Below are 25,343 nucleotides of genomic sequence, written 5' to 3'. Positions count from 1 at the left end.
CGATCTACGAAGCCAAGGGAACTACTTGACTCGTAATCAGGGTCTTCATTCTTTACGAGGGGTCCACCAAGACCCGCTGCGTGATGGACCCATCATGGCCTTTCGATTTGGAATGTTCTAAGAATCCACATAACTCCGTATAGCCGTCGTGTAAACAGGACGTAGTATTCGAGCGAGTCAGTACTCCATAAACAATACGGGTCCACTGGGGATCAATTGCCGTCTACTTCCTAAGTCTGTACAGCTTCACGATGGACTTCGTCAATAGCACACCGATACACTGTCTGAAGGATTCACTGCTATCAGGCTTGTCCTATCATTGTGAAGCTGGTGATCCTGATGGTCCATGTGCTGCATTTCCATATTCGTTTCTGCCACAGATAACCGCTTACCCCATCTTATAACACCCCATCCGTCATCGTCATCTCACCTCACTTCAGTCACTCATCAACAACTCTGGGATTTGAAGCAGCGTTCATGTCGAAATGGGCGCCAAGACATCTGAAGACGATCACTCTGGAGGAAATGGTACATCTCATAGCCCTTCGTACACATAGCATATCACTTACACATATCAGGCCAAGGACCACTCTCGTCCAAACCATCCTCTGCAGGCGGAGAGCCACGTGGTGCTCATCTTGCCCGCGATGGCGACGGTAGTTTGGGAGGCGAAGGGGGCGACGACGACGACGACGATGATAACAACACTCCCGCCGGACCGCTAACCGACGGCGCTGGTAAGAAGAAGAAAAAGAGAAAGCCAAAGAAGAAGAGGAAGGCTCCTACACAGCAATCTTCACCTCCCAGAGTCCCGCTGAGTGATCTCTTCAAAGAGTTTCCCGCTGGTGAAATTCAGGATTACAACACCGCTCGTACCACAGCTAAAGAACTTCGCTTCATGGGTCGTCGACAGCTCGAAGACCCAGAGTTTCTGAACGATTATCGAAAGGCTGCTGAAGTTCATCGTCAGGTCCGACAGTGGACGCAGCGGAACGTCAAGCCGGGTGATAAACTCATTGATATCGCTAATGGTATTGAAGATGGCGTGCGCGCGCTTTTGGGGAATCAGGGTATTGAACCTGGTGATAACCTCAAGGCTGGAATGGGGTTTCCGACCGGCCTTTGCTTGAACCATGAAACTGCGCATTATACGCCTAATCCTGGGCAGAAGGATGTTGTTCTCAAGTATGAGGATGTCATGAAGGTTGACTTCGGCGTGCAGATCAATGGCTGGATCGTTGATAGTGCATTCACCATGTCGTTTGACCCTACCTACGATAATCTTCTGAATGCCGTCAAAGATGCTACCAACAGCGGCATCAAGGTAAGCATTTCACTCACTCACATATTGCATGCCTGACAACTGCAGGCTTCTGGAATCGACGTTCGTATCTGCGACGTCAGCGCCGCAATCCAAGAAGCAATGGAGAGCTACGAGGTTGAAATCAACGGAAAGACATACCCCGTCAAACCCGTCCGCAACATCTCAGCGCACAACATCAAGCACTACCAGATCCACGGTGGAAAGTCGATCCCGTTTATCAAGAACAGTGATCAGACTAAGATGGAGGAAGGTGAAGTGTTTGCCATTGAGACGTTTGGTACAACCGGCACTGGACGACTTTACGACGATGTAAGTGTGCATGTTCAGTGAGTTGGGTTGTTGCTGATGAGTGTAGGTGGGCATTTATGGCTACGGTTTGCATCATGATGCGCCGAGACATGTCAACCTACCATTTGCGTCGGCGAATAGACTTTACAAGGTCATTCATGAGCAGTTTGGTACTATTGTCTTTTGTCGTCGATACCTTGAGCGTTTAGGCCAAGAGCGATATCTCGCTGGTGTAAGTGCTATAACCGTATGTGAGGGGGAAGATTACTGACGGGTTATAAAGCTAAACTCTTTGGTCTCGAATGGCATTCTTGAAGCGTATGAACCGCTTGCTGATATCAAGGGTTCTTACTCGGCGCAGTTCGAGCATGTAAGTTGATGTCTGCTTGTAAAGCTATGTGATGCTAATGATTGTAGACTATTCTGCTTCGAGAGTCGCATAAGGAGGTCATTAGTCGTGGAAGTGACTACTAAATTGAGAATGATTCAATATTTGTGAAATTGGGAATGGGAAGGGTTCAACATGATATTGGAATGGTTTCAACAGCATTTCCTCCCGCTGAGCAGTAGTCCCAACACTACTGCATATAGCTACGGTCTGGCTTCAACATGCCTGCCTGAGTTTACATTCGTATGATAGTTTAGTCTGTCACTATCTTTACCAAATCTATTTGCACTCACATATTCACGTCGGTACATGACTTGACGGCAGATGCTGAACTCTTGGCATGTTCGGTGATTTCCCAAAACGTACTCTATCAAACATGCTATCATCTCGCCATAGATCAACAGTGACTCACTGGAGAACTATCTCAGACATACATACAGGTAGGTACATCAGTCACTTAACCCCACCATATGCCCGCCCCAGAAGCGAACTACCCACCCATGGGTGCCTTGAGAAACAAGGTGTCATGAGGCCCTGTCGGCTAATGTCTCGATCGGCACATCATGAGCGGGGTTGAGGAAACTCCATCTCTCCCTTAGTGTAGGACATTTTTAGGCAGACAAGGCAATCGGACAATGGAGAGATTCCAACTGAAATGCCACTGATTGCGGCAAGACAAACCCCCCCGAAAAAAAGCACTCATAAACCCTTGTTGCTCAATCCAATATGCCTCCCAATATCAAAACAGCAATTCATGCTATGCCTCTGGGCATTAACCCAAGATCCAAAATACGCCCCCAACTCGCATTTAACTAACCCCATCTTCGCAGAATAACTTGATTCCACGGCGACTCAAGATGAAGCTTCACCAAAGTCCCAAAACGACCCCATCTTTCGATTCTTGGTGTTTTTCGGTGTGTCTCCACTCCACCCCCGGGGCAAAAAAGAGAACTTTGGTTGGACTATCCTTATTCTGATTCACGATGTATGCATGCGCGATCCTTCGGTGTTTTGAGGTTCCCTTATTTTTTACACTTTGATGCCGAGGAGTGAATTCTTTAGATATCGTGATGTGTTTTGGAAGTCGGTTGATTTACAATTTTGGCGAAGGAGATCATCATGTCTTGGTGTGCAGCCTACTCTACTTACACTGAACTCGCACACCCTCAGTCCTAGAGTCATGAGACAGACCGGTTTTTCTATTCTTGCACATTTGATGTGAAGTGTCTTGTACCTGCTTCAGTGTCTCACCTCCTCCAAGCCATTGAGCCTCTCTCTCAATTAACCGATCAAGCCATCTCAGTTTAAACATTCACAGTAATGCAAGCAGGAACCAAAGTATTCAAAAAACAAAACCCATTCTGAGTTCCTTTTTTTTTCTTCTGTTTTGTGTCTTGTATCTAACTAAGTGTTCTGTAATCCTTAAAATCGGCTCATTGCCTTGCCCACTGGTATCCAAATCCCAATATCAAACTCCCTAAAAACGTATACAGAATAATTCCCAATCCCAAGTCTAATCGCTAAATATCATTTGCTTCAAAAACTCCATGTAAAACAGATCAAAGTGATACAAGACCAAATTCTTCAACTATATCGTTTACTCATATCGGTACACTCCTGGCTCGTACATCTCAGAGGGCCGTCTGCTGCCAGCGCCAATTGTGAGACGTCGCTTGGGCTGCATGCGCTCACGGAGACGCTCGCGTTGAGCCTCCTCCTCCTTCTTCTCCTCGCGACGAGCAAGGCGGCGAGCCTTGTCCTCACGACGCTCCTCCTCAAAGCTCAGGCGTCGAAGCTCATCAGCGAGAACTGCTTGGCTGTCGACGACTTCGACGGAGGGGCGCTTGTATGTAGCGGAGCGCTTGGGAGGGGCAGGGGCAGGGGCGACAGGTCGAGAGGCAATCTTTGCGTTGGCCTCTGCGATGCGAGTACGGAGACGAAGCTCAGCTTCCTCTCGGCGCTTCTCCTCGCGGCGGCGTTGGCGACGCTCCTCCTCTTGGTCGGAGTGTCGGGAGCCGCTTGATGAGTGGCGGTGGTGCTTGGAGCGGTGGTGGTTGTCAACGACTTCGATTTGGACACGGCGCTGGTCAGGCTGAAGAGTTCGCTCATCAACGATGACGGGTCGGCGCTTGTTAGGGTCCCGTGAAGAGTCAACGATGTATGTGTTTGAGATGGGTGATGCAGGGGCAGTGTGAGGGGCATTCCATTGCTGGGGAGGAGTGCGTGGTGTAGGGGGGCTGTCGACCAAGACAATTCTCTCCTGGTGACGAGAGCTTGGTCGACGCTCACGACGGTTCAGATCAAGAACCTTCTGGCCGTTGATGTAGACTCCAGATGATCGTTTCTTGCTACCGTTGCTGGTGTAGGAGCGGTCTGATTCATCTCCTGAGCGGTATGAACCCGACGGCGTAGAGGGAGCAGGGCTATACTGAGGCGTAGGAGGGAGTTGAGTAGCGTAAGGGTAAGAAGAAGCGTCGTAGGGAGCGGGAACGTATTGGACTGGGTGCTCGAACAGAAAGTTGCTGGCGCAGACTTGTCCATGGCGAGAGTTTGTGCAGAGCGTAGGTTGAGACCACTGCTCGCGGCGTCCATCGGGGTGGACGTATGTGTAGATGTTTGTAGTGCACATTGTGTCGGTGGTGTGAGGTTCTAAGCGACTGTTGCGCTGTGGGGGATCCTCTTGGATGACAACCGGAGGCAGACGATGTGTTCTTGTTATAGTCTGCTCAGGTGGTGAAGAAGTGCTGCTTCGACGACGACGGTTGTGGACGATGTTCTCAATGATAAGAGGTGATTGTTGAGAAGACAGTTTGAAGAGAGAGAAAAGTTCAAGCTCTTATAGTAGTGTTTGTGTAAGATGAATTGAGTGTTTTGTTTGGTTGTTGAGAGAGTGGCAGATGGGGGTGGGTTATATAGAAATGAGGAAGGGTAGTTTGAAAGCTGTGTAAGCCAAGTACCGAGTGACTTTGTAGTAATTGGATGCCTGGGGACTAAACTAGACCAGACTTTACTGTACGTCTTGTAGAGTAAGTGTAAAATATGGGGTGTTGGTGCCTGGGGTTGGTTTTTGAGAGTGTGTGCAGTAGTGTGATGTTGGTTGTGGTGTAAGTGAGTGGTTCGCAAGCGGTTCGAAGATATATACAAAGAAGCCTGTAGTACTTGCAAAAAGGGTGGTGTTCCCTCCCAGAGGCTTGGTTCTCTACAGTACAGCCAGAAGGCAGCCTTGAAGGTGGAGAAGGCCGTTTCTGCCTACCGTCTGCGGCCACTAACAGTGATCCCTGTCTAGTCCTGGCCCCCAAGGAAAATGCCCATGCCGGTGACTCCCCCCTGGGTCATCTCAGCCACGGCCACCCATGACAGTCACTGTTGGTTCGAACCGCCAGAACCACAGAGTCAATGAGCATCACAGGTTTAATCAATTGGAAGGCTAGTGGGATCGAGGAACGGGTGTCGAAGCGGGAGATCAGGACACGGACGACAAGTGACAATCCCGTAATTAAAACAAGAATCAACTCATGGGCAGATGAATTGGGATTTTACAATTGAGCAACAACGTAATCTAGGACTTCAATGGCCGACAACACGCGGCCACGGTTGAAACATGACCCTAAAATTATCACCAACAGATATCATGAAGAAGAAGAAGAAAAGGCATCTCGACCAACAAGTTTACTATCCCGAGTCTATTTCGTTCCCTCTGTTGCTACGCGAGTTTGTCCGTCGGACTCGAAAATGTCCTTCGGCCAAAGACTAAGTTACAATACCCCATTATCCTGCATCATGGGATCCCCCCGGCGATTGAGTCATCAAGGACTCGCAGAAAAATGGTCTGCAGACCAAAACGCCTCTAGACCAACCAAAACCTTGTCAAGGACTAAAGTGTAAGTACTATTCTTCCCTACCTAGGTATGCAAGTGCTACTCAAAAAAATGTAATGTTCTGCATTCGGTGACCTCTTCCTCATTCGCTCTGAGTCACCCCCTGTCCACTCATTCAAATCGCGGGCAGTGCTGGGGGACGCCTATCGAGGCTTGGGTCCGCCTAAAAATCGACGCCGGTTCTCACAGCCTCAGCCCTAAGCTAACCAGGATCACTACCATTCTTCAAGATTGACTGGAACCGTTTTTTGTTCAGCCTCGCATCAATATCATCATTGTCAGACAAACAGGTTTGATCAACGTCAAGGATTCATTGGATGCCTCTTCCTTTTGACATGCAGCGGGAACTAATATCGTACAGATGAACCTACCTATGCTTGTCATATCGGGACGCACAGTTCAACTGGGCTTGCACAATGATGCAGAACGTGATCAAAAACCGTTGGAAGATGCCAGAAGAGCATTTTCAAAGTATGTAGGACCAAGGGCGCGCGTACGTCATCCCATGTAGACTTGTCAAATGCGCATTGCAGCGTTACACGACCTGGTGCGAATAGCTTCAGGCCCAAAATGACGTTTCCCTTTTCCCTCGGTAATGAAACGAGAAGTAACCAAAGTCCCAAGCCAAGGACTCAGAAACCCATAGTCCAATTTGTGTGATTCCCCCAGCTCGCGGCACAGTTACATAGACAGGCATTAGCAACAATCCAATTATTCTATTGGCTCATGACAGCCAAAATACCACCCAAGGTGCGGATTTTAGACTCTTCCGGTACCGAGAGAGTGCTGCCTCTTCCGATAAGACTAACGCAGGAAACGGCCCCCAATACTAGGACGATTGCCTTTTTGGCTGCCTCACCGAAAAGATCTTCTGATTTCTCAAAAGAGTGTTTCGCAGTTTGAAATTTAATTCTCTCATGTAGCAGCATCTCGATCAAGAATTAATGCATGCATGCATGTATGATGCATCCGTTGAAGAAGAAAAAAAGGGCTGAGCAAAGGCCTCAAACTCGACCCCATCTCCAAGACCTAAAGCGGAATGGCGCAATCCAGCCCTGTAAGGCAGAACCTTGACCCCGGTGATTTTCTGCTGTAGCTCGTTCGCTTCTGTGGCACTGCCTCGCTCCCTGTCCCTCAGAGTGAGAGCAGAGTAGGCGCAGTAGCTTTCATGTTTGGGTTGATATACCTCATTCCCTACGGACGATTCCATCATCGCTTTTCTCTTCCTTGTTGACTTAACTCCGCATGCTTCTGGTTGCCTCTTCCTTCGAATTCAGCTTACACACGATGTTCCCACGCGCGCTTCTTAATTCCGATGGCCATGATTTTGTTCCATCTCGAATGTCCATTACAGCGATTGACAGGCTGACTCTCCCGTCTTAACTCCAAGCGCCGAACCGAGCTCCCGGGTACGCGACTTTCACTTGCATCTTCGACACCAAACGCCCACCCTCGAACGGTCATACGTTTATCATGATAAAGTTTATTTAAGATAAATTCCTCTGGCGCCCTGTTTCAGTCTCATCGCAGCTCTTGACTGTGTATCAGATGATTGGTGCTTCGTAACCATTTCGGTCATCATTCTGGTCTTACCGAAATAGTAATATATGCAGAACCAACAACAACCAACAAAGTGGCGACGTTATCAGGTTGCCGATCGACGGCGCGTTTGTGGCCGCATGTTTCATTATCCGCGCGCGGTTAACAGGCAGACGTTGATGGCAAATTCAGTTGCTAAATATGTAAAGGCAAAGCCTAATTATTAACCTAAGTGTGTCAGCTGTCAGGAACACTCGTGTTGCTATTCTTGGCCCTCGCCTCCCAAGAAAAGGTCCTGGTGAGATCACTATGAGTTTGTGCTGTTCAAGTCTAAGATTAGGTTGTTATCAAATGCTTATGGACAATATCTGTATGGAAGGTTAAAAATATATTGACTGCGTTGGAAAACTTCTTAACAGTTTAGTAGGCAGATAATGAAACACTTCCGTTACTTTGTCGATGCGCAAACAACTTCTCAGCACAGAGCCAACTGTGACTTACACCTTCCACTCAAACCCGATATCAAAGTAACCCTTCTCAGGCACCTTCAGCATCGAACAGTCGACAACCTTTCCACCTGCCAGAAAACCCCGTTGATCAACACCTTCCGTCTGAACCCTGTTCCCCCACCAATCCAACTTAACCCCCGTATGCTGCACCGCAAAGTACATCACCGCGCCAGAAATACCAACAGCCGCGCTCATAGAACTCGTCAGCACGTACGCGTACTTCTCCCACCACGCCGCGTACCGCCTCTTGATCACCTTGTTGAACACGAACGCTAGAACCACCGAGCCCTGCACGTAGCTCCAGTTGTAAGGAGCCCATGCCATCGGTCCTGAGAATAGGACTGGCGCGTTGACGTTGCGCCAGAAAGCGTTGGGCCACCGCTTAGAGAGGAGGTATACGGCTATGGGAAATATGACACCGATGGGGATTGTGTATGTGATGGCCCGGTAGGGGCCTTGCGTACCGAACAATCGACGTGGTCCGACGACGCCCCATATCACCGAGGACATAAAGAAAGTGTGCGTACGGGGACACGTGAAGCGGTCTTTCTGATGCGCTTGACACACCTCCTCAACGTTGCGAAGTAACCAGTGATTCACGCCCAACGCAACGAAACCTGCCAGAAGCGTCGCATAAACCTGTGCTGCAAATGCCCACCTCGGTGGAATCTTGGCATAGTGCGCAAGCTTGAGATCACCAGCAAAGTTGAGCGACTGATGTGTCGACATGAAACTGAACATCTTGAATATCATGTTCGGAATTGGCCGGCCCTCGAATACATAGCCAGCAATAAGCTGGGAAAGGATACGTGTTGAAACCTCTAAGTTCGTAACGGCCAAGAGCATCCCAATCGGAATTTGCAACACGACGGTGAAGAGGACAGCTAGAACGATGCCCCATATTGGCATGCCTGTTGGCCACAGGCTCACCGAGACACAGGCGATGATGAAAGACGCAACAAGAATGACAATGTACCACCAGTGAGGACACTCCGGATACGCAGACATAAGACGGTTGTGCACATCGTTAAACTCCTCGTCTCGCGACTTCCGTGCCCAACAAGCTCGTATTCCAGACATGATATCCTTACGGTGCCAGAGGTACATGTGCACGGGTGTAGCAACATATATCATAAAGGCAGCCGCATACTTGATCACCTGAGTGGAAGTCATGAGGGGGACACTGTACTCGTGGTACGCGGTCTGATTAAGCGTAAGGTCGGGCAGCAATACGCGCGAGATGTTGTACCGCGAGCCGTGGTTGTCGTAGATGTAGTTGTTGTTGATAGGGAGGTAGCCCGTGTCCCAGACATTGTTGAAGTACACCAGCGGCGCGACTATGAAGCCCCATATTGCCATGCCGCTTGCAAAGTTCATGAGTGTGAAGAAGGGTGTTACTATAGGGTCGCCGAGATAGGTGGCGACGTTCCAGTCTAATGTTGGTAAGGGGTTGAGGCCCAAACCGCAGGTTGATCCAGCTATGAGGGCGAGTGTGACGTTGCCTGGTGATATCCATGTCGGCCAGTTGAACAAGTAAAGAGCTTTGAACAAGTAATTGGGAATCCAGAAGTAGAAGAACATGGAAGTAAAGCAGATCAAGAAGAACTTGTATCGCGACAATTTCCACCCATGCACTGTATCTTCTGAATGTCCATTATCTTTGTTCAACGCCTTGGCAAGTGCAATATTCGCCAAAGCCTTTGGCCAGATCATTGACGGCGGGTATACCAGAAACCTTCGAACAAGACCTGCACATCCATATCCCATGAACTGGGTCGATATGAGCGTGAGGATTTGCCAAGGGATACTATTCGAGAGGTTCTTCTCTCCGTAAAAGACATCGAGTTTCAGGACTTGAATGATGCTCACGATGTAGGCTCCAATTGCAGAGCCGCCAAATGTCACATTTGCCATCATTGCGATGAGAATCTGCTCCTTTTGGTTGAACGGTCCTGGATTGAGTGTGAACTCCCACAAAAACACCCGAAATTTCCTCGTCGGCAGCCATTTCGCCAACAACATCCCCACGGGCAACGCTAATATCTGTACAATAAATGTCGAAAGTCCAATAGGAGGCATTCGAAGTGAAAAGAACTGTTCGACTCCAGTGCCAACGATTGCAAAAATTGTTCCCAAAAGGAATACTCTGAATGTGCCGACTGGCAAGGTCGGGTCGTCCGTGTCATCCACAACAGCTCGGACTTCAGGATAGATGGAGCCATTTAGCATCAATTCCTTTTGAGCCTCGAATTCTCTAGAGATGCTCTGGCCCGGCTCAGCATCTTGTTGCTCGTCATGTTCGTTCTCGAGATATTCGCGCGCCCGGTTGAGAAGGTCGTCGGGGAAATTCTGGTCATGCTCGTGCTCTTCCACAAGCCTCCTTAGGATGTCTTTGAGGGGTTCTCTTGGGTCTTGTTGCTCGTTTTTCTCTCGGCTGCTACTGCCGTTTTGCTTTGGTTTGTCATTGATTCGAGATATGATGTCCACAAGAGTAATATCGCCATCTGTAGCGGTTGTCCTTAGTTGTTGTAGGGAAGCCATTACATGTATTGTGAAGACAATCACGTCTCTGCAAGCCAGTCAAGGAAGAAGGATCTTTTACTCCAGATCTTGTCGAATCAACTACACACAGCTGATGGGCAATTAGGTTCCCGATAACCTCCTGATGAGAAGAATGACATGGAACGTTGCATCAGAGTCTCTCATCGCTTCAGACGAATTGGCTCATTAGATGCTTCGAAACCATCAGCTGGTAGGAGCATTAGCCTCGGGAACAGTCTGAAAGCAAACTCAATGCAGTCGGTGTCTATAGCTTTAGTAACTCTGTGAAGCAAGAACCATAAGCATCGGCCTCAAGCGACAAATCACATGAACCACCTCGAGATAACCTCAGGGGGCTTGCTGAGTAGCTATTACTGTAGTCAAAGGTTCGAAGTATTCTGGGAAAAGAATGACGGAGGAAATTTGGATGCGGCGCTTATGTTGAACGCAGTTGGTATTTCGGATTCGACAGTAAACGCTAAAAAAAAACTTTGAGGCTCAAAGTCAATGAGCCAACAAGCGGTCATCAAGATGTTCTGTATGCCATTCGCCTTCTATAACCGATTCCGCGTGGAGATATGGGCCGTTCATCCAAGCTGCTGGGAGAACTTAAACCTCATATGCGCCGCAGCCCTCCGCAGCTTCTACAACAGAGGTCGTAGTCCCTCTTCGCTGGTCTCACCAATTGCTCAGAAAGTTCGACGACGGATTCAATCGCTATTATTCGGCGACTGTCGAGAGCAGTGTGACCAGATCCATCTCTCACAAGCTTCGGCGCTGGCAGTCATAAAATAATAGTGGTAGAGCCCCCGTTTTCGGCTGAAGGTAAAATGCACCTGGTACCAATGCTCGTGTCGACGCCGTCAGGTATTTCGGTATGATCTGGCTTGACAGTCGTCCATACAGTTTCTGCACAAGATCGAAGAGACATCGAAGCCCCCGCGCAAACGCTCTCGCGAATTCCTCGAAATCGCATAGGAAGGTCCAGAAGAATCAGCCGTAGAATCGGTGGTCCAGAGGTTCAAGTCATGACGGCATAGGTAAGTCGTTGCCAGGCCAATCGACGTCATAATCAACCCCGGTGGTGATTCGGTCCCATGATGTCGTCGAAAATCCTCTCGCAGTCGTAGAAAATAAGTTGGCATGTCTATCGTGTCAATGTCCCAAACACCAAGCGCCGTTGAATGCATGAATGTCGCGTTCCTCGTCTGCCATCAAAACTTCAAATCGTAATGCAATAACACATCATTCAGAGAATCCCCATCTGTCGCCAGGGATCATTTTCTCTCCCTCTCCGTCGCTGCCTTCTCCGCGCAGCACGTCTGGCCTCGCCAGTACAATCCACACAACCCCAGATAGCAAAGATTAATCTCCAGCCACTACATCACGCTTATCAGTAACGTGACCCTTCCAAAGAGGGGGAAACTTACACCACAGCGATCAAGGCCCACAGGGCAGCCATGAGCCACTGCTCTTGACGCTTCTGCTCGGCGTTTTTGTCGTTGGTGATGTTAATGTTTGATACCCACATCATGATGATTCCGCCAACACAAAGAGCTAGAGAGAACAAGTCGTGCAGGACTCTTCTCGATGTAGCTAATCTGGGAACTGTAAATGAAGCATCTGTCACTGCTAACACCTCCCAGCTATCGTTGAGCATTGCGATTGCACACTAGAGCACGTCAGTTTTGCGTAACCAAAGACGTTGAGGAGAGGGGCTACTCACACCGACAGCACCTGCGATAATGACCTGACTCTTCGAAGGCCATTCTTTGCAAACAAATGCGAGCAGTAGAATCGAAGCGAGGCTGGTAATCCAAGCAATCAATCTCACACCCGCGTGCACCATCGCATACGGCCTCGACAGCCTCTCCGGGCGATTACGCCGCCGCGGCCGTGAAGGCATGGCGCGCTGAGGAAAATGAAAACAGTCTCAGCGATGAAGCATTTAAAAAAGAAAAAGAGAGACAAAGAAACACAGCGTTGTTGATGCTGGAGAGGAAATAAAGTGATGAAGAGAAAGTGGAGGAATGGAGATTCGGGGGTTCAAGGGTCAGGAGGGACCAATTGGAGGGGCTGGGGCTAGCCTAGTTGAGAGTAGTAGTGCTAGTGGAAGGGAGCTATCGACGTGCCGGGTGCTTTAGAGGGTGGATTTGGATATCTCAGTTTTGCATTCCACGATGGTATAGAATTGGAGTGAGTACCACGATATCGAGAGTGATAGGAGGAGGAGAAGGTTGTTTCATCATACGTCAATGCATTGCCAAGTCACAGGCAGTGCGGTGCAGTATTTGTTAACCGACAGTGGAGGCCATTGTTTGATTCCCCTGGCCTGGCCTAGACCTTGTTGCCGTAGCACACCACCACCACATTCTAACCGCCCACCGACTAATCCCTGTCCTGTTCAACCACTTCACTTCACTGCACTCAGCCTTGTTAACATCAATCATAACATCATTATCTATCGACCTTAAATTAAAATGAATACTCCTCAACATGCAGATATATCCCCTGCGCTCCCGTTCCCTTATGCACAGCTCGCTCATCGCTCAAACGACTCACGCAATTCCTCGTCCGTGCCACTATCTCTCGCCCACCGCAAACAACAACCCCTGTTTCTCCCCAAGCCTGCTCCACCGGCTCGCGAATCATGGTCTCGATGTCTGGTCTGCACGTGTATTCGCGGATGAGCTCTGGAACAGTGGCGGTTATCTTGCCGCGGCAGGGAGAGTCGCTTGGGCAGCCTTTCTCGTCTGGACCGTTTGCGCTGCAGCAGCAACCTGTTGTCGGTCCCTTGGCGGGTTGGATGTCGTCTGAGTCGCTAGTGTTTGAGGACTCTGAACGAGTGAAGACCGGGCCTGTTTGATTGGAGCTTGTTATGGCGATATGGATGCTTACACCGACGCCTTTGGCTCGTACCATTCTGCTAGCCTCTTCGGCCCTTTCGACATAATATTGGATTTCTTGAGATGTTCTCGCAACGAGGATAATTTCGACTCTTCGTGTGCAATTCGATTTTTGCGCTGCCGCAATGCTTTCGAGGATGGGAACAACGAAACTGGCTCCAGTTGACGCTCCAATTAGTACCAGCGTTTCGTAAATATTCCATTTCGGGGGAACGCCATAAGGCCCTGATACGAAGCCTGTAAGTTCGGATCCCGAATTCTTCGTCGCATATTCGTGTAGTCGTTTGGAGAATCCGTTATGGGCGCGCACGACAAGCTGGATGCTGTTGCAGCAACATGCGCCTTCGAGCTTATGCGCACATGCGATTGTGTATGGGTGCGCTTCGAAGGGTCCAAGACGTGGAACCCAGAGGTAAATATGCTGTCCTGCCTTCCACTTGAAGTGCACATCCTTGATGGTAACGACAGTGGTGGCTTGTCCAACAACGCGGGTAACGACTCGATGCCCAAGGTGCTTCATACCCTGACACTCAGTTCCTTGTGGTCGAAGACGGACATTTTGCCATAGCAAAAGTGCCCATCTCATGGCTCGGTCAAAAACGAGGAACGAAACACTCATCCACAGCAGCCATCGGGCATTTGAGGGAATATGCTTGTGGAGCAACCACAGCATAATGATACTGGTGAGCACATGCTGAGCCACCCAAACCTCATACGAAAGTCTCCGAATGGGAACAATTCCTGTAATAACGTTCCAAAGCAGGATAGCCCAAGCTGCAAGTCCATACTTGACCAGCGGCATAATCTGAAGGGCATAGTCAAGGAACTCGGCGCGCACCCACATAGTCCAGAAGTGAAAGCCATGAACCGTCGCAGTGACAAACATGGTCCGCGCAACCCATCGATGCAGCCAGTTGAGCCTCTCATGACTGCTCCCTATCAGGAATCCGATAACGTTGACCTTTGTCGCCAAAAGGTAGAGCAGCGGGAACTGGGTTAAAGTGACCCATGCGTTGCGATATCCGATGCGCTCCCAGTAGTACACGTCGTTCTGTGAAACCTTCCAGCTCATCAAGTAGACAATAACGACCCAATAACATGCTAGAACGATAATTCGACCGAGTGGAAGTGGTGTCGCCCATCGAAGGCCATTGATGGGGATGTAATATTGTGGATGGCCCATTTCGCGAACGACGGCGGTTGATGTCGCCCATGCTTGACTGAATGCTCCTCGTGGACGTGTTGGATGGTCTATTGATGGATCGCGACATGCTTTTAGTCTGGCGAAGTGTCAGTGTGTTCGACAAGAAGTCATCAATATGGCATACCTTTGCTGAGCGTCGAGGTAGTTGATGCCACGAATAGCAGCGAGTGCGCCGACGACACCAGCGATGGTATACCAGTATCCACGGGCAAAGGCATAATTGACTTCCATCCGCAAGCCGGGATCATGATGCATGTGGTCCATATCCATGATGAGCTATGATGCGCCGATGGCGCGGGTTCGATGTGACTTGAGTTGAAGGGACGATCCAGACGGCCAGCGTCGTGATAGAGCCAGTGTGTCTCTGGCTCATAAATAATCCTGCTATGATGGTATTGTCTTTCGCTTCAGTTGCTCATGTTACCTGCAAACAAGTCAAGTTTTGTTTGAGTGCAAGTGTCCAGTTTCCCTCCGATTGTGTGACTTGTTGACACTCAGGTGAGAATGAATGAGCAAGTTGATATGATGAAACCGCTTCTTGGCTTACGGTGACTGTATCGAACAAGATGTGAAGGTCACAGGTTGCCGGGTATGAAGAGCCCGAGTGCTGATGTTGGATAAGGTAGTGAAGAAGAGTTAACCCCGCGGAGTGCGGTTGCCAGACGAGATGCCCATCAGATCGCTTGTATCTGCAACTAACCTCTTTAGATTGAGCAATCAAGCGATGCGAGCTTGATACTTTGAGGCTACACCCGGCAGTAGAAACGTCGAACAGCCGTCAAATTGCGCATAAATTACTAAAACTCAAACTCCCAACTACCATCTCTTTCGAATATCCCCCAAAATGTATCCGTTCTATCCGTGCATGCCGAATATCCGATACTTATCACCATCATTAAACCTTCTCATTGTGATTCAACGTCCATGGTCTGACAAAAACTCGCTCACTAACAAGAGAGAAAACTTGCTCAAACAACCTCAGGTCCGTGCACGCTCCTGTTCTGATTGGCTCCTCCGCACGTCAAGGACCCCTGTTTTTCCCTGCGAGGTCTAGACTTTTGGGGTAGGTAGAACGAAACGTGCTCTTAATTACTCTCCACCACTAACACGGCATTTGGTGATGGAGGCTTGCACTGCTAGACTCTGCTGTAGAATTCTCTGCGACGTTGAAGAATGGGCGTTTTTTGAGGCTTTGGGTGTTTTATATGGGCGTTTGATGTGGAATTGGCGTGAATTGCTTCAGGCTAGTGAGATGGCTTGCATTGATGGGAAGGGTTCATCATGGGAGCACAGAGCCTCAATGACGTAGCTTTCATGATGGGGAGTTTGCAGATGCTGTGTGCTCATGCTGTGAAATTGGAAATATGTATAACTTGAGTTGGTATAATATCTGACTACATGAGTCGAAAATGTTATCACAGCAAAGTATTTGAGTTGGATGATCCCAATGGAAGGTCATTTCTCACAACGGCCTGATATTTGACACCATAACATACCTTGTTAGCGAAACACAGCTCACACTAGTTCAGCCTCTCCCTCATCCCCTTGCCGATATCCGCAACTCCTACAAAAGCAGCTCAGCCGCCCACCACTCCAGCCCAGCGCAGCTCTCTCAAACCACACACACAATACTTTCCCCCATAACACATCAAAATGCGCTCCTCTACACTCCTCTCAACCGCTCTCCTCTGCGGCATCTCCCTCGCCCACTTCGAAGTCAAGTATCCCGACTCCATCGGTTTCAAAGACGACGACGAGGACAAGTCTCCCTGCGGCGGCTTCACACCTGACCTCTCCAAGGACAAGCTCGTTGACTTTCACGTCGGCGGCGAGGCTATTGCTCTGCGATCAACTCACCAGCAGGGCAATTGGCTTTTCCGCGTGACCCTCAATGAGAAGGCTGATGGAGATTGGGAGCAAGTCTTTCCTATTGTTCAGCAAAGCGGTCTTGGTGATTTCTGCCAGCCGCAGGTCACTGTCCCCGAGAAATACGCTGGCAAGAAGGGCTGGGTCAACGTTGTATCCTCCGCCGTCGACGGTCTTCTCTACCAGGTACGTCCCTGCTCCAAACTTCATAAGTTAATGCTAATAAAAGGATAAGTGTATCGCTGCCAACTTCGTCAAGGGCAAAGCCGATCCTCCCAGCGACTGCAAGAACGCAACCTCGGTGAAGGCCTCATTCGTCGACGACGACAAACTCTCCGCGCTTGTCGGCAACGACTCAAAAGCCGATTCTTCATCAAGCGGCACCGCTTCAGGCACTGCTACAGGTACCGGCTCAGCTGCATCCTCGACAACGAGCGACAACGCTGTCGCGGCGCTGCAGGCTTGGTCAGCAAACGGCGTCGGCATGATAACTTTAATGACCATGGCGTTTGCCGGAGGAGCTCTACTTATGTAAATAAAAAAGAAGAAAAAAACTGTTACGGCATTGGTTGAGAGCGTTATATTTTTAATCACAAACAGAACAGACGAAACAATTCATTTCACTGTGCCTCTGAGTTGCAGATCACCACATCGTTGAGTTGAGTTGAATCCTACGTTAACATCCAACCCCCATGCCAATGATCAGCGAATATCTGTACCAAGCCGTATCCGGAGAAATACTCCACGCTCAACAACGACATATTTCTCCACTAGCATCTCATTGGACATCCAAGGGTCTCTGGTCTGATGCCAACCGCAACAGGGACAGAAAATCCATATTCACCGCCAGCGTCTCTTCTCTCACTCACCTTGTCTCTGCCATTGATACACAATGCCGTTATAACATCTGATTCATATGAATTGTTTCATCTCTGTACAGTGAGCCAATGGCTTATAATTCGTCATTATATATATGTTGTGCTCTCTTTTCCCATCAGTAACGCCCTGCGAATAAACTTTTCCTATGTGTGAATCGCCCAGCTCCCGGACATAACATAACAAACGCCATTTGTATGTTTTTCACGTCTCTGTTCTGTACAGCCAGCTTTTGCTTTATTATGTCTCGAATCTCCCAAGCCATTGTATACCTACCAAGCCATTCTAGCACCCATTGACATCTTGCCTCCATTTGTTACGCTTTCTATTTACTACGCTCTATTTTACGTCCTATTTTGACTCTCGCCGTTTATCTCAAAGTCTTGATGAGCTAAAACTTTATCCAGTTGATCTACCTTGGAACTCTGGCTGTTTGCCAGTATGGCAGCTGTAGACCTCTACCACGCCAGCTTCTCGAAGCAGCTCTTCAACTACATACCCACAGACCAGCCACTGTACCAAACATGGGGTACATCATGGCCGAAACGAGAAGTGGGCGTTATGCTCAGTCTTGATATAGCTTCGTGTTCGATACTTTTGCTTTACCTTTGTCGAACGCCGTTGTCACGGTTTACTCCCCGCTGGTTACAACCGTTTGCGCAAGAGCCGCCACCGTTTCATCCCAAGGAGAGGAAATGGACTTTTTGGACTTTGTGTCTTCTGCTCATTGCCCTGCTTGGGCTGGGGCTGGCTATTAGTTCTGCTATTGTTCATTCTCGTCACAAAGCTTCGTTTATGGAGCTCGTGCCTTGGACTGTTGTGGCGTTGGTTACGGTTCTGGGTAGACCTGTCCAAGCTCCCAAGTTGTTGATGTTACAGTATTTTCTCATGATGGCAACTACTCTAACCCTTAGAGCGATCTATTATCTCAGCTTCAAGGTCAACTCAATCAATCCCTTCGAAATTGGACACCTCACCCTTGAGATCTTGGCAATTCTGGTCATTATGAACATGCCCCTTCGAAACCCATTCTGGGGTTCGTCAAATATCGGAAACGCCAAAGCCGCTCCATCAAACCACGTCCGAAGCCCTGAAGATAACCTCACCCTCTTCCAATTCTGGACCATGAGATGGGTAAACCCCCTATCAAAAATCGCCCAAAAACGAGAGATCGCCATTGAGGACGTCTGGCAGCTACCATATGAGTTTCAGCACTGGAGACTGCACCAGGTATTCCGAACGCTCAAGGGCAAGCTTCTTCCATGTCTCATCGAAGCAAACGGCCTAGATCTTCTCATCGGCACATTTGCAGCCATTCTTGAACGAGTCGCTGAAGTTTCTAATCTTCGTCTTACAAGCAAGCTTTATCAATCCCTCGACAAGAACGACCCTGCAGAAGCTGGGCTCTGGTGTGTCGTTATTCTCAGCATCGACACCATCCGTCAAATCGCAAGAACGTCGTCAGGATGGTACTCCCGCAAGGCTTACGAACGAAGTCGCGGCGAGACATTCATCGGTCTATTCAGCAAACTCCTCACAAGAGCCGTCCCAGGGTCCGAAATGACAGAGAAAGACCCCTCATCTGGCGTTGAAGGAAATGACACTTCTTCAAGTCGCTTTGGCAGATTCTTCAACAAATGCTGCGGCCACAACAAGTCCAGGCCAGCAGAAAAACCAACACAAGACCATCAAGCTTCAAACGCAAAGGTAGTCAACCTAATTCGCGGAGATACTTATGAGATATCCCAACGATTCTGGGAGTTTCCCCGCGTTGTAGCAACGCCCATAAAAGTCATCGTCACAATCTACTACTTAATCGACATAATGGGCTGGCCATCGTGCGTCGGCTTCGGATTCATGGTCGTCTTCCTCATCTGCAATTCCCTCCTCGTTCGCCAAGTCATCAAACTTGAGCGTCAAAGAACGGGGCATTCTGATCGGAGGGCTCAGGCTGTTGCGCATTTTGTAGAGGCTAGTCGCCCGCTTAAGCTCAATGGCTGGACATCCTCGTGGAGAGATCGCATTTTGAGGTTTCGAGATGTCGAGATGAGGAAGAGGTTTCATATTTCTATCGTCAATGCTACTATCTCCACGATCAATGTTTTTGGCGGTGCGGTTTATCCGTTTGCGAGTATTTGCTTATACACACTCATCCTTGGACGCGGTCTACCCAACGACGTTATTTGGCCTTCACTACAACTCTTTGCACAGCTCGAGGCGAGTACCCGCGAGGCTTTCGATCTTATCTCTGCAGTATGGAAGTGCACTATCCCCGTTGAGCGTGTCAACAAATACATGTCCGAACCCGACCGAGACGAAGACGCCTTTAACGGTTGTGAAGCGCGCGATATCGAGTTCAACAAAGCAAGTTTCGCACGCCCCTCAACAGACCATCTTGTTCTTCGCGACCTAACCCTCAAATTCTCAACGGGTCTGACCGTTGTGCGCGGTAAAGTTGGTTCAGGCAAATCTAGTTTATTGCTTGCGATCCTCAACGAACTGGAGCACAAGAGTGGTCACTTCTCAAGAGCCGATGAACCAATTTCATATGCGCAACAGCTCCCATGGTTGCAGAATAAGAGTATCAGAGATAACATTACCTTCCATGAAACATTCGATAGTGCGAGATATAGGGATGTTATTAGTGCTTGCGCACTGATTCCTGATTTCGCAACGTTTCCTATGGGTGATCAAACGAAGCTTGAGGAGGGTGGTATTGGCCTTTCCGGCGGTCAAAAGGCGCGTGTGGCCCTGGCGAGGGCAGTTTATAGCAGCTGTCGGATTCTTCTTTTGGACGACCCTCTCGCAGCTCTGGATCACGACACAGCGAGTTATATTGTTCAGCGCTTCCTTTGTGGACCACTGGCCAAGGCCAGAACAATTGTTCTCGTTACGCATCGCGATGATCTCGTTCTTCGACATGCCGATCAGGTTATTGATATCAACGATGGTTACGCCCATGTTCTCACTCCAACGGAACTCAAAGAAGAGCTCGAACATCCACATCTTTTCAACTCTGGTGCTGCTGAAGTTCAACCTCACGAAATGCCTAATGAGCATGTATCTGAAGAACTTCCAAGCGACAAGGGTCTTCCTGAAGAAGTTACCGAAACAGGGGCTATTCCTATTGGTATCTATCTTAGGTACATGGGTGCAGGAGGATGGCACCTATGGGTATTTCTATCTTTGTTCTATGGACTATCGCGATACTGTGACATTGCGCGAGCACGACTTCTCGAAGCATGGGGCCACGAATCTGCAAACTTCGAGACCCTAATCGAAAGCGAATATTGGGGTCTTCCCAATCCTAACCAGAACCCCAGGCCCTGGCTCTATGTTCTAGCAGGTCTATCAATCGCCCAAATCGTCTCGTACGCCTCAGCCCAAGTCCTCCTCGCTTCAATCAGCATCCGCGCAGCTCAACGACTCTTCAGAATCGCCATCGACAGAGTTAGCAAGGCGTCGTTTCGCTACCACGATATCACACCGACAGGCCAGCTCAAGAACCGTCTCATCTCCGACATGGGCATGGTCGATGGCGGAATTCTTGCACCCCTCGAGCAATTTGTGTTTAACCTGGTCGCTCTCTCGCTGAGTCTCTTCGCCATCATGACACACCAAGTCTTTCTTGTAGGGGTTATCTTTGTTGTCGCCATTCTGTTCGCATACTTCTATCGTATATACGTCCCCGCTTCGCGCTGTCTACGCAGAATGGAGATGCGATATCTGACTCCCATCATCGCCAACATTGGAGTGATGCAGGATGGTCTTGTAACAATTCGTGCTCTCAAGGTTGAGAGCCGCTTTCAAAAGAAGCACTTGGAAGCTGTTGATGACTTCCAAAAGCACGATCATTTCTTCTGGAGTATGACGTTCTGGCTCGACTTTAGACTCGGTATGTCTTCGGCCATCATGCGAACTATCCTTGTTCTCTCCATGGTATACATGGGCACACCAGCTAGTGCAGTCGGTTTTGTTCTGACTCAAACCAACATCGCCATGATCGCCGTTCAGCAACTATGTGAGAAGTTTGCGGCTCTTCAGCTCGATGCCGTGTCGCTCGAGAGAGTCGATGCCCTGAACCGTATCCCGGAGGAACCCAGCGGTGATATTGAGCCTCCCCAAGACTGGCCCAGGCCATGCGATAGCGTACGCTTCCAGGATATGTCATTCAAGTACGCCGATGACCTCCCCGCGGTTCTGGACAACGTATCATTCGAGATTCCTGGGGGTTCAACATGCGCAGTTCTCGGTCGAACAGGCTCCGGAAAGTCAACCATCGCAAACGCTCTCCTCGTAACACAAGCACCGTACTCAGGCGCTGTCTCAATCGGGAGCATTGATCTCGCTTACATCAACCGTACAGCCCTCCGCAATCGCGTAACGTTCATCCAACAAGATCCAATCCTCTTCCCGGGCACACTACACGACAACATCGACCCAGAAGCCAAGTTCTCCGACCAAGAGTGCACAAACGCAATCCATCGCGTTCTCGGTACTGACTGGGGTCTCGAAACCCGCATTGACGCAGGTGGAAAGAATCTCAGTCAGGGGCAGAGACAGCTGGTGGGTATATGTCGAGCTGTGCTGCGTCGAAGTGGCCTTGTCATTCTTGATGAGGCGACGGCGTCGATTGATCGTGGGACAGCGGCGATGGTGCAGAGGATCCTTAGACAGGAACTCAGAGAGAGCACTGTCATCACGATTGCGCATCGGTTGGAGGCTGTGGAAGATGCAACATGGTGCTTGAGGTTGGATAGGGGGAGGGTGGTTGAGTGTGGGCCGGCAAATGATATAGGGAGAAATGCTGGGGAGGTGGCGGATATATAAGGAAAAGTTGTTGCCATTTATTGCGATTTAAGCACTATAGTTTAGATGAGCAGGTTGAAGATGAAATGAGATATTGGATAATATCCAAGCGTATATAAATTAGTATGTCCTCAAGCTTGAAGTGAAAAGAGTGAACGGGCCTGTTGGCTTTATATAATTGAGGTCTTGCGATAAGTCTGTAGGTTTCACATTGATTTGCTTGGCTTGATTGCAGACCTCTATCACCGATCATGACAGATGGGGGTATACAACTGATAGTCATGAGATGAATTATTTTGAATGACCTTAGCAAACAGGCATTAGAGTAGGTAGTCTGTTTGTAGCTCGCGTCACACGAAGTGACCAATGCATAGACCTTATGATGGAAGTTTGCCCTCACTTCACACGGATGACTTCATGACCAAGTTTCATGAAACGAGCAAAGCAAAGTTGTGTTGGATATCGTCTTACAAGCATATCAACAGACAGGATCACATTATCAAGCGCGTAACAAACAATTACGAGCCACAGCAATCTTGCTTCGTTTCATCCCACATATCCCCCATAGTCAGTCCCTGACGAAATTCAAGACTTTGGGGGTTTGCAATATCGGGATGTGGATACAGCATGATTTGCGGTAAGCGGACCAGTCAAATCAATCTAATTAATGACCTTGGACCCTGGCGGTTGAAATCACATCCGGGTATAATTTAATGACAGGGGACTCTTCCGTTTTGTACCGTGTTTTCCAAGGTCAGTATCCTTGTGATGGATACAGACATGAGGCCATTCACAAACATGTAAAGTGAGGAAGCAATAAATAGGTAGCTTTAGAATGTACCGTAAAAATAGTAATAGCCGTGAATATTTGGCGGAGACCTTCCTGGCCGGGTCGGCTACGACCTTCACCGTCGCGGCTCCGCGAGTGGACCCTCCCTTTCCGACATTCTCTCGGAAGCGCCTCAGGTACACAGCCAATCAGACCTCACATCCGAGTCTCCGAAACTCCGACCTCGAGCTCCGAGTTGATGGAAACATGGAAGGCATATAACATCGGCATCTATCCGTGCCTAACCTATCTAAACAATCCTGAATCTTATCGGAACAGCACGGAAGAGTATACTCACGGTTTCCGCGGTTCAAGGGGGGCACTTATATCCTTTCTTTTTTTTTTCCTTCATCGGCAATCGATATCCTCTCCTTTACAAGCACGGCAGTGCTAGAGTCTACCCGACGGTGAAGCATTTCCGGAAATTTATAAAAAAACAGATCTGAGAATTTTAATAAAAAAGAACATGGAAATAACTGGAAATCGTAGGCTGAGTCCACTTGCAGACCTCGGCAAAGCTCGGTCATGCGCTTCACCTTTTTTCTTGCTATTGTTTTATTTCTCCCCTTGACGGCGGACGATGGCCGTTTGGAGAGGGTGTGAGTCTTGGTTAGAGGTGTGTAGATAGAAGGAAAGAGCTGTGGGAGATGATAATTGGTGGTAGCTACCGTTGAATTGACGAAAGAGAACCAATGATACAAAAAGAGTCCCTGCTTGGAGCTCGTGATCATGAATACGTAAATTCTCCCTTCACCTGCCTGGGCTGTCATGACACGGCTCTGCTTTTCTCCTCACGAATAAAGTTGATTGATTGATTATCTAACTAAGGGGGAGAGGACCCCGCAATATCACAAGCTCGGCTACCCGTCGGTAAAAGTGCATCGACGTCACTTACAACCAATCTCTCACCGAGCTCGCCTCGTAAATTGAGTCATCTCAAGCTCGTGATCACCAAAACTATTTCCTTCAGGGCTTTTACAGTTGTAGCATGTGCCACGCTTAAAGAAATACTCAGAGGCTCGTTGTTCTCGGCCGCATGGAATGATGCTCTGAACCCTGGTCCTCCATCTGCCCGGACCACTGGTGGGGCATTGACTCTCGGTCTAAAGAAACCCAGAGCTGAGGGCCGACGTCAGAGTTCGTGGAATATTTGTTTTGTGAGGTGGGAGTTTCTTGTGTTGGTTCTGGAAGGGGTTTAGAGGAGTTGCATGTGAGAGACGATGGACGGCATCTGGGAGGGAGGGTGTGAAGGCATGAATTTACATGCCATGATGAGAATACACTTTGGTGTTCAATTATACAGATTCGTGAACATTAACTTGATAAAACAGGTTACAGGTAGAGCAATTAAAATACTCAATAATATCATATTCACACAAATCACACCTTTGAATGCCGTGTCTTCAGCCAATCCATTGCCAAGGCATCCTCCGAGGTCTTCCTTTCTCACCCCCAATCCCGTTCCCGTCCATTCCCCAACTCCAACTTATTTTCCCCGTAATCTAGTTCACAATGTGGGGTTCTCCGGACTTCAATCATAACCTTTTGAGGTGTGTAAGTATTAGACCCTCTCCCTCTAGACTCGGTCCATCGCCGACATGGATCGTGGTCATGGCATATGCTACTCTACTCTACTCTTTCAATTCTCTTTAAATTGTTTCCCTCCTCCGATTTCCGCTCTTGTTTCTCTTCTCTCCTCTTAGCCCTCTTTTTCACTTTTTCGTCCCTTTCTCTCTGTCTCTCTTGTGTCTGTTCCTCAAAGCTACCCTTAGACTAAAAGTAAATAAAACCATCCACCGATCCGAACCTCGGCTCTACGAACTCGGCGCAAACTCTCGGATTTTGAAATAGTTGTTTGACTCGGCGCAAGATTGACCGAGAGATCAGTTCTGTCGCAATGGCTTCAAAGAATGGAAATGGAAAGAAACAGCCGCCCTCAGCGGCTGTTAACCTCATTGGTATGTCGCAGCCAAAGGAAACGGTTCTTAGAGAGCGGTTCCCCATGCGCAATGGTACAGAAGCTAACATGAATCGCAGCTGGTGGTGGTGCTGGTATGATGGAAGCTCTCGCATGTCATCCCCTCGGTAAGATCCAGTCGCAAACCCAAAAAATCTCACAACCAAGAAAAGTAATTAACATGTGAAATGAAAAGACACAATCAAAGTCCGCATGCAGCTCTCAAGGCGCGCGCGCCAACCAGGTGCCCCCAAGCGCGGCTTCATCAAGACCGGCGCCGCCATCATCGCAAAGGAGACACCCCTCGGTCTCTACAAGGGTCTCGGCGCCGTCCTCACAGGCATCGTGCCAAAGATGGCCATCCGCTTCACGTCCTTTGAGTGTACAAGCAAATCCTCGCTGATCCAACACCGGCACTGTCTCTGGAAA

At 48.9% G+C, this 25,343-nt stretch overlaps 8 protein-coding genes across 13 annotated transcripts; 4 read left to right on the top strand and 4 right to left on the bottom strand.

Annotated features, from left to right (window-relative positions):
* The first annotated feature begins 36 nt into the window (after positions 1–36).
* Positions 37–2,391, top strand: FOXG_02399 (methionyl aminopeptidase). 5 transcript variants are annotated; one of them, XM_018379838.1, is made up of 6 exons: positions 37–528; positions 579–1,324; positions 1,370–1,633; positions 1,680–1,844; positions 1,896–1,982; positions 2,030–2,391. In XM_018379838.1, exons 1-6 carry the CDS (start codon positions 486–488, stop codon positions 2,084–2,086), a joined length of 1,362 nt encoding a protein of 453 aa, XP_018235962.1. In that variant the 5' UTR covers positions 37–485; the 3' UTR covers positions 2,087–2,391. The 5 variants fall into 5 exon arrangements, with proteins under 5 accessions (XP_018235962.1, XP_018235963.1, XP_018235964.1 ...); XM_018379839.1 differs by having other exon boundaries at positions 1,896–2,391; XM_018379840.1 differs by having other exon boundaries at positions 1,680–1,982.
* A 948-nt stretch (positions 2,392–3,339) lies between these two features.
* On the bottom strand, positions 3,340–5,187 carry FOXG_02398 (uncharacterized protein). The gene has a single exon (XM_018379837.1). It carries the CDS (start codon positions 4,627–4,629, stop codon positions 3,598–3,600), a length of 1,032 nt encoding a protein of 343 aa, XP_018235961.1. The 5' UTR covers positions 4,630–5,187; the 3' UTR covers positions 3,340–3,597.
* A 2,727-nt stretch (positions 5,188–7,914) lies between these two features.
* On the bottom strand, positions 7,915–10,467 carry FOXG_02397 (OPT family small oligopeptide transporter; the record flags this gene model as incomplete). Its single annotated transcript, XM_018379836.1, has 1 exon — positions 7,915–10,467. The coding sequence occupies one exon, from the start codon at positions 10,465–10,467 to the stop codon at positions 7,915–7,917; it is 2,553 nt and encodes an 850-aa protein (XP_018235960.1).
* A 1,249-nt stretch (positions 10,468–11,716) lies between these two features.
* Positions 11,717–12,373, bottom strand: FOXG_02396 (uncharacterized protein; the record flags this gene model as incomplete). The annotated part of the gene is made up of 3 exons (XM_018379835.1): positions 11,717–11,846; positions 11,898–12,139; positions 12,194–12,373. 3 exons carry the CDS (start codon positions 12,371–12,373, stop codon positions 11,717–11,719), a joined length of 552 nt encoding a protein of 183 aa, XP_018235959.1.
* A 319-nt stretch (positions 12,374–12,692) lies between these two features.
* FOXG_18310 (uncharacterized protein) lies at positions 12,693–17,022 on the bottom strand. 2 transcript variants are annotated; one of them, XM_018398377.1, is made up of 3 exons: positions 15,125–17,022; positions 14,702–15,001; positions 12,697–14,653 (listed from the first exon to the last, which is right to left on the bottom strand). In XM_018398377.1, exons 2-3 carry the CDS (start codon positions 14,845–14,847, stop codon positions 12,943–12,945), a joined length of 1,857 nt encoding a protein of 618 aa, XP_018235957.1. In that variant the 5' UTR covers positions 14,848–15,001; positions 15,125–17,022; the 3' UTR covers positions 12,697–12,942. The 2 variants fall into 2 exon arrangements, with proteins under 2 accessions (XP_018235956.1, XP_018235957.1); XM_018398376.1 differs by having other exon boundaries at positions 12,693–14,653; positions 14,702–17,022.
* Positions 16,231–16,978, top strand: FOXG_02393 (uncharacterized protein; the record flags this gene model as incomplete). Its single annotated transcript, XM_018379834.1, has 2 exons — positions 16,231–16,629; positions 16,679–16,978. 2 exons carry the CDS (start codon positions 16,231–16,233, stop codon positions 16,976–16,978), a joined length of 699 nt encoding a protein of 232 aa, XP_018235958.1.
* Positions 17,023–17,760: 738 nt separating the features above from the next.
* Positions 17,761–22,149, top strand: FOXG_02392 (uncharacterized protein; the record flags this gene model as incomplete). The annotated part of the gene is made up of 1 exon (XM_018379833.1): positions 17,761–22,149. One exon carries the CDS (start codon positions 17,761–17,763, stop codon positions 22,147–22,149), a length of 4,389 nt encoding a protein of 1,462 aa, XP_018235955.1.
* A 2,705-nt stretch (positions 22,150–24,854) lies between these two features.
* FOXG_02391 (uncharacterized protein) lies at positions 24,855–25,101 on the top strand (the record flags this gene model as incomplete). The annotated part of the gene is made up of 2 exons (XM_018379832.1): positions 24,855–24,915; positions 24,995–25,101. 2 exons carry the CDS (start codon positions 24,855–24,857, stop codon positions 25,099–25,101), a joined length of 168 nt encoding a protein of 55 aa, XP_018235954.1.
* Between the last annotated feature and the right edge of the window lie 242 nt (positions 25,102–25,343).

Source organism: Fusarium oxysporum, chromosome 5, assembly GCF_000149955.1.
Source record: "Fusarium oxysporum f. sp. lycopersici 4287 chromosome 5, whole genome shotgun sequence".
Taxonomy (NCBI): Eukaryota; Fungi; Ascomycota; class Sordariomycetes; order Hypocreales; family Nectriaceae; genus Fusarium; species Fusarium oxysporum.
This window is presented reverse-complemented; position numbering and strand designations above follow the sequence as displayed.